This window comes from Gekko japonicus, unplaced genomic scaffold (genome assembly GCF_001447785.1).
Source record: "Gekko japonicus isolate JY-2015 unplaced genomic scaffold, Gekko_japonicus_V1.1 scaffold3267, whole genome shotgun sequence".
NCBI lineage: Eukaryota > Metazoa > Chordata > Lepidosauria > Squamata > Gekkonidae > Gekko > Gekko japonicus.
The window spans coordinates 77899-84661 of NW_015169276.1; the positions used below are offsets into that span (position 1 = coordinate 77899).

Below are 6763 nucleotides of genomic sequence, written 5' to 3' on the forward strand. Positions count from 1 at the left end.
CCCCCCCCCCAGCCTTCCTTTGAATGAGACATCTCCTTCGACCCCCTGGCACTTCCCTAGCTCTGGGGCCAGCCACTCAGGCGACTGTGCAGGGTGGCACACTGGAGAGGCCTGGCTCACTCTCAGCCGTCAGTGGCGTGGCCCCTCCAGGGCCCTGGCCACGGCAGTCAGGTCCAGATAAGACACGGGGTGACCTTGCTTGGGGAGACGCCAGACCTTGAAATGCCTCTGCAGCTCCATACCAGGTAATAGATAGTGCCTCACACACACACACACACACGCACGCACACACACACCGAAGATAGGACAGGACCAGGCTTCCGGGTCAAAGGGGGCAGGGTTCAAGCCATGGTTTGTTCCGGCTCCCTGACCGGACTTCGGAAGTCTTCTTCTGAAACGTCTTCGGCAGAAAGTCCCGGGCCCGCCCATGGGCCCACCCATCCCTGTCCCTGAGCAGCGGGTGGGGGCGCGACTCCATTCCTCCCAGCCGTATCGAGCGACACCTGCCCAGACAAGTGCACCACCCATCCCGGTGGTGGGAAGCATTCAGTGGCCGAATCCCGAAAGCCCGCTCACGCCCGGAAAGGTCATCTCTGCTCCAGCAGAACCGGAAACCCTTTCAAGCCACTCACGACACCGCCCCATCTCAGCGGGTCTGCCTGGACCCCCAACCCTGCGCCCCACCGCATTCCCCGGGCGTTACCTCTTATAGCTCACATCTCCTCAGCGACACTCCTGTCCGGGGCCCCCTCTGTGCCTGTCTCCAGGTCCTGCCTCTCACCGCACATCCCGGCTCCTCCTGTCAAGAGCTGCACGGACCTGCCCCAGCCTGCGCGTCTGGCCCGGACCTGCCTCCGCTTCACTCCTCTCCGACTGATCTGCGCCGAGAACAGGAAGGCAGATATCACAACACCGGTGTTTCCACTGACTTCCTTGTGAGAAGGAGACTCCCGAGTCAAAACCAGAAGCGGCAGGAAGAAGCCTGGAGCAGGAACAGATTGGTCGCCGTGCAGCCCCCCGCCCCCCCAGCAGTGCAGTCCAAATCCCTGCCCTGCAGGATCGTTTGGGAGGATCCAAATGAGCTCATCGCGTGGCCGGGAGCCGTATCAGACCCCACGGGGAGTGTCCGGCGACTCCGCATGAATACAACATGAGGAACAAAGAGATACAGCTGGAAAAACAGCTCCCCACACCCTACCTGCTCCGGGCCGCCTGACGCGCCCATGTCACATCCTGCAGGTGTGCGCCTTCACAGACACACAGACACACACACACACCCAGCGGCCCTCTCTCGCCCCTTTGCCGGATCTCCCCTCCAACGCGTCGTCTGTGCCCTTCCTCGGCCAGGCGGCCTGCTCTCGTGTAGGGCCTGAAGGCAGGCAGGCAGAGCCACGGAGGTGTTCCCATCGGCCTGAACTTTATTGGAGGAAGGAAGCGTCCTCAGCCAGAGGAAGTCTCCCCACAAGGCCAGGGATGGGGGGGGGGGAAGGGCCCAGTGCCGTGGGCAGTGATTCATACCCTCTCTGTGTGTGTTTGTGCATGTGCGGCGTGTATGTGTGTGTGTGAGAGAGAGAGAAAGATTTCCACCGGCTCCAACATGCCGCCTGCTTGAGACGTGGGATCACTTCATTAAATGGATGGTCTTAGGGCTGTCTTGCTCTGCTGAGCCTAGAAGGCGGCTGTGTAGCCCCGCCAGGAAGGAAATCAGTGGCCAGACGTGTCTGGAAGCCCAGTGAAAAATCAGCTCATGCCGTTGTCCCCCAAAGTGGTGGGCAGCTGCCCTGTTCTAGAGAGGGTTGGCTTTTCCCACTTTGAATTTCCTGAGTTGTCTCAGCGTAGTGGTTAGTGGGGAAGTCACCTGATGCAAATTTCCTCTCTGCTGTAACTTATGAGAACGTAAGAAGAGCCCTGCTGGATCAGACCTGGGAGGGTCCATCTAGTCCAGCATCCTGTCTCACCCAGGGGCCAACCAGTTCTTCTCGAGGGCCAGCAACAGGGCAGAGAGGCCGAGGCCTTCCCCTGAGAAGAACCTCAGAAGAGCCCTGCTGGATCAGACCTGGGAGGGTCCATCTAGTCCAGCATCCTGTCTCACCCAGGGGCCAACCAGTTCTTCTCGAGGGCCAGCAACAGGGCAGAGAGGCCGAGGCCTTCCCCTGAGAAGAACCTCAGAAGAGCCCTGCTGGATCAGACCTGGGAGGGTCCATCTAGTCCAGCATCCTGTCTCACCCAGGGGCCAACCAGTTCTTCTCGAGGGCCAGCAACAGGGCAGAGAGGCCGAGGCCTTCCCCTGAGAAGAACCTCAGAAGAGCCCTGCTGGATCAGACCTGGGAGGGTCCATCTAGTCCAGCATCCTGTCTCACCCAGGGGCCAACCAGTTCTTCTCGAGGGCCAGCAACAGGGCAGAGAGGCCGAGGCCTTCCCCTGAGAAGAACCTCAGAAGAGCCCTGCTGGATCAGACCTGGGAGGGTCCATCTAGTCCAGCATCCTGTCTCACCCAGGGGCCAACCAGTTCTTCTCGAGGGCCAGCAACAGGGCAGAGAGGCCGAGGCCTTCCCCTGAGAAGAACCTCAGAAGAGCCCTGCTGGATCAGACCTGGGAGGGTCCATCTAGTCCAGCATCCTGTCTCACCCAGGGGCCAACCAGTTCTTCTCGAGGGCCAGCAACAGGGCAGAGAGGCCGAGGCCTTCCCCTGAGAAGAACCTCAGAAGAGCCCTGCTGGATCAGACCTGGGAGGGTCCATCTAGTCCAGCATCCTGTCTCACCCAGGGGCCAACCAGTTCTTCTCGAGGGCCAGCAACAGGGCAGAGAGGCCGAGGCCTTCCCCTGAGAAGAACCTCAGAAGAGCCCTGCTGGATCAGACCTGGGAGGGTCCATCTAGTCCAGCATCCTGTCTCACCCAGGGGCCAACCAGTTCTTCTCGAGGGCCAGCAACAGGGCAGAGAGGCCGAGGCCTTCCCCTGAGAAGAACCTCAGAAGAGCCCTGCTGGATCAGACCTGGGAGGGTCCATCTAGTCCAGCATCCTGTCTCACCCAGGGGCCAACCAGTTCTTCTCGAGGGCCAGCAACAGGGCAGAGAGGCCGAGGCCTTCCCCTGAGAAGAACCTCAGAAGAGCCCTGCTGGATCAGACCTGGGAGGGTCCATCTAGTCCAGCATCCTGTCTCACCCAGGGGCCAACCAGTTCTTCTCGAGGGCCAACAACACTGGGCAAAGCGACCAAGGCCTTCCCCTGATGGTGCCTCCTGGCTTTAAGGTTCAGAGATTCTCTTCCCTTAGCTTGGCTCTTGGCTAGGAGATGTTGATGGACCTCTCCTCCATGAACCTGACTCCTTCTCAGGAAGAAACGACATGTTTGCGTTTTTAAAGAGAGAGTTTTGTGTTCAGAAATAAAAAAAAGGGAAATAACTCCCCGCAGTCCGGTTTCCATGTGGGGAAGCAGCTTAGGGGGAGGGAAGGCAGGCGCCCTTCCTCCCCCTCCCCAGCAGGGCTGTGAGACCATCTGGGCTCTCCTTTATCTTCTCAAAGCCATTCCCTGCAACTGCTGTGTGGCCGTAGGGAACCTGGCCCCAACACATAACAAATGGTTTGGCCACCATGCATAAATGACATCTGCACCAGTTGAACAGCGACCTAATAGTCCTTGGGGTTGCCAAGTCTTTTTGACTCACCGGCGGGGGAGCATTGATTCGGTCTGGGAGTTGCTGCGGGACGCGCGTCGCCAGAACGTCACAGGAAGTGACGGACGACGTAGAGCACGTTGGGGGCGTGGCCCATATCGTCGGGGGGAAACCGTATGGTCTACATCGTGCTGTACATCGTGCGTCACCTCTGGTGACGCAGCTTCGGCGGGCAGAGTTCCCCCCGGGGCCCGATTCCACAGTGGCGGAAATCGGGCCTCCAAAGCGGGGGTTTCCCCGCCCTCGCCCCCACTTGGCAGCCCTAATAGTCCTTGAAAGTACAAGTCTCTCTTCAGAATGATGTGGTCACCGGCTCACAGTGCAGAGAAGAGTTTCCAAATGAAAATATGCAGTAGATGGTATGAGCTCAAAACTAGCTGTAGTGGCGACGGCACGCCTATAGACTTAGGGTTGCCAAGTTGATCTTTGCCGGGAGCGGGGGGCTCCCGGCTGGTGTCTGGTGCGCGCGTGCCGCATGCACATCACTCAAAAGTGACGTGACGATGCCAGGCACACTGGGGGCGGGGCCTAGGGTTGCCAAATGTGTTTTGGCCGGGAGCCCCCCGCTTTGTTTTCCCCTCAAATGGCGTGGCCCCGCCCCAGCGTGCGACGTCACTTCCAGGTGACGCGCACGCCTGGGTGGGGTTTCCCCCAGGACTGATTTTCATCCCGTCGAAAATCGGGCTGTCAAAGCGGGGGATTCCCCGCCCCCCGGCCCGATTTGGGAACCCTAGCGGGGCCATGGACATACAAGGGAAAACCATAGAGTTTTCCCTCGGATGGCCGTGGCCCCGCCCCCAGCAGGCCCGGTGTGGTCGCATCATTTCCAGGTGACGCATACGTCGGGGAGGAGTTCCCCCCGGGGCCTGATCCGGTGGCGGAGGGGAACGGGCCTCTGGGGCGGAGTTTTCCCCGTCCCACGGGGGGACTTGGGAAGCCTATGTAGACTTCGTGTCATTTTGAATCTTGCCAGAGCTGGGCTGAGCCCCATCACGAAGAAAAGCAGCCTGATGAAGCCCTAAGAACTGGCAAAGCCACCTAGGCATGCCGTTGCTGCTCCTTTGGTTCGCGCCACAGCTATTTTCGAGCTCATGCCCTCTACTGCGTGTTTCCTTTTGGAAACTCTTCTCTGCACCGTGAGCCGGTGACCGCATGATTCTGAAGAGAGACTTGTACTTTGAAGGAAGAGAGACTTGTACTTTCAAGGACGATTAGGTCACTGTTCAACTGGTGCAGATATCATTTATGCATGGTGGCCAAGCCATTTGTTATGTGTATCATTTATGGTTGTAAGGAGAACTGCATAGGAAGACTGTAGTCTCAAGTGTGATTTGTACAGCGTGGCAGAGTTATTCTGGTTGTTTGTTTGCACAATGGGATTCGCTGTGTTTCCATTTTTTGTGTGGTTGTTTCCCAAACTGGAGCTGGCAACCCCGGCACCATTTGTACTAGTGGCCATCATAATAACGTCGGGCAGGGCTATTTTGGGGCAGGAACGCACAGGAACGGAGTTCCGGCTGGCTTCAGAGTTGGCCATGCCCACTACAGCCAAAACCTCTGCATGTGTGGCTACAGAGGGAAGGCCTGGAGAGCGACACCCCCCTCCAGCAACTCCGAGGTGGGCAGGCCAGGGGGCCCTGGAGGGATCAGGGAGGCATTTAAATGACTCCCTGCACCTTCCCCGGCCTGTCCAAGGGCCACCTTGCCCGGGCTCCGCACAGCCGCAGGGCGCCCTGGCAAGCCAAGGGAAGACATGGGGTGTGGCCTATTATGTTAATAAGCTGTGCTGTCAGGGGTGTGGCCTAATATGCTAACAGGTTTCTGCTGTTGGGTGTGGCCTATTATGCTAATGAGTTCCTGCTGGGCTTCTTCTACCAAAAAAGCCCTGCCCACGGGCAATAAATTCCTCGATTTAATTACTTGTTGAGTAAAGAAGTATTTCTTTTTGACTGTCCTGAATCTATTTCCCCTCAGCTTCACCGCCTGACCCTGATTTGCAACACTACAGGAGAAACAGGAAACGCTCCATCTACTTTCTTCACCCCAGGCATAATCCTATAAACCTCTGTCATGTCCGCCCTTCGTCATCTTTTCTCTAAACAGAGAAGTCTTCAGCCTCCCCACATAGGAAAGGTGCTCCATCCCCTTTGATCATTTTGGTTGCCCTGGTGTACACCAGCTTGGTGTCGTGGTTAAGTGCGCGGACTCTAATCTGGGAGCGCCGGGTTTGATTCCCCACTCCTCCACTTGCACCTGCTGGATGACCTTGGACAAGCCCTAGTTCTGATAAGAGCTGTTCTTGAAAGAGAGCGGTTTCTGTCAAGAGCTCTCTCAGCCCCACCTACCTCACAGGGTGTCTGTTGTGGGGAGGGGAAGGGAAAGGAGTTTGTAAGCCACTCTGAGACTCCTCTGCGTAGGGAAGGGCGGGGTATATATCCAATCTCCTCCTCTTCTTCTTGTCTTTGAGCTGTCCATACCCTTTTTGAGATACGGTGACCAGAACTGCACACGGTATTCCAAATGAGGCTGCGTCATAGCTCTATACAAGGACGTCCCACATTGGCCACCTTATTCACAGTCCGTTTCCTCAGACTCCCCAGCGTGAATTTTGCCCTTCCCCCCATTGCGGCCACATGCTGAGCCACGGAGCTTTCTCCTTCATGGAGCTTTCCACGATGAACTCACAATCCCTTTCCTGATCAGTCTTGGCCAACTCAGACACAATCAGCATAATATTGAAGAGTTAACATTTTTGTTCCAATGCACGTGACTGACCAACGCTGAATTTCACTTGCCACGTTCCAACTCACTCAGTTTAGAGAGCTCCTCCAGGAGCTCTTCAGTCGGCCTTGTTTTTCACCATCCTAGATGATTTGGTATCATCCATGAATATGGCCGCTACACTACACCACTGACACCCCCCTCCCCGTTCCAGATCCCCACACCTGTCCTTGTGGGCCCCCTCTGACCACTCCCCCCTGCCCATGAAAGAAGGGCATGTCTACTCCTACTCCCCGCTTGAACCAGCTTCGAACCCGCAAGAAGACCCGTTTTCTTAGGAGGAGGAGGAGGAGGAGGAGGAGGAGGA

At 57.3% G+C, this 6763-nt stretch overlaps 2 protein-coding genes across 2 annotated transcripts in view; both read right to left on the reverse strand.

The window, feature by feature from the left end:
* Window positions 1–1061, reverse strand: part of ARHGAP27 (Rho GTPase activating protein 27) — a 78679-nt gene extending 77618 nt beyond the window's left edge. Inside the window, exon 1 of the mRNA XM_015416559.1 lies at window positions 704–1061. The gene's annotated coding sequence lies outside the window, so the exon portion shown is untranslated. The remainder of the gene's footprint in view (window positions 1–703) is intronic.
* PLEKHM1 (pleckstrin homology and RUN domain containing M1) overlaps window positions 778–6763 on the reverse strand; it is a 50969-nt gene continuing 44983 nt past the window's right edge. The window contains 2 exon segments of the mRNA XM_015416560.1: window positions 778–878; window positions 1278–1369. Of these exon segments, the coding sequence (XP_015272046.1) occupies window positions 778–878; window positions 1278–1369 (193 nt within the window).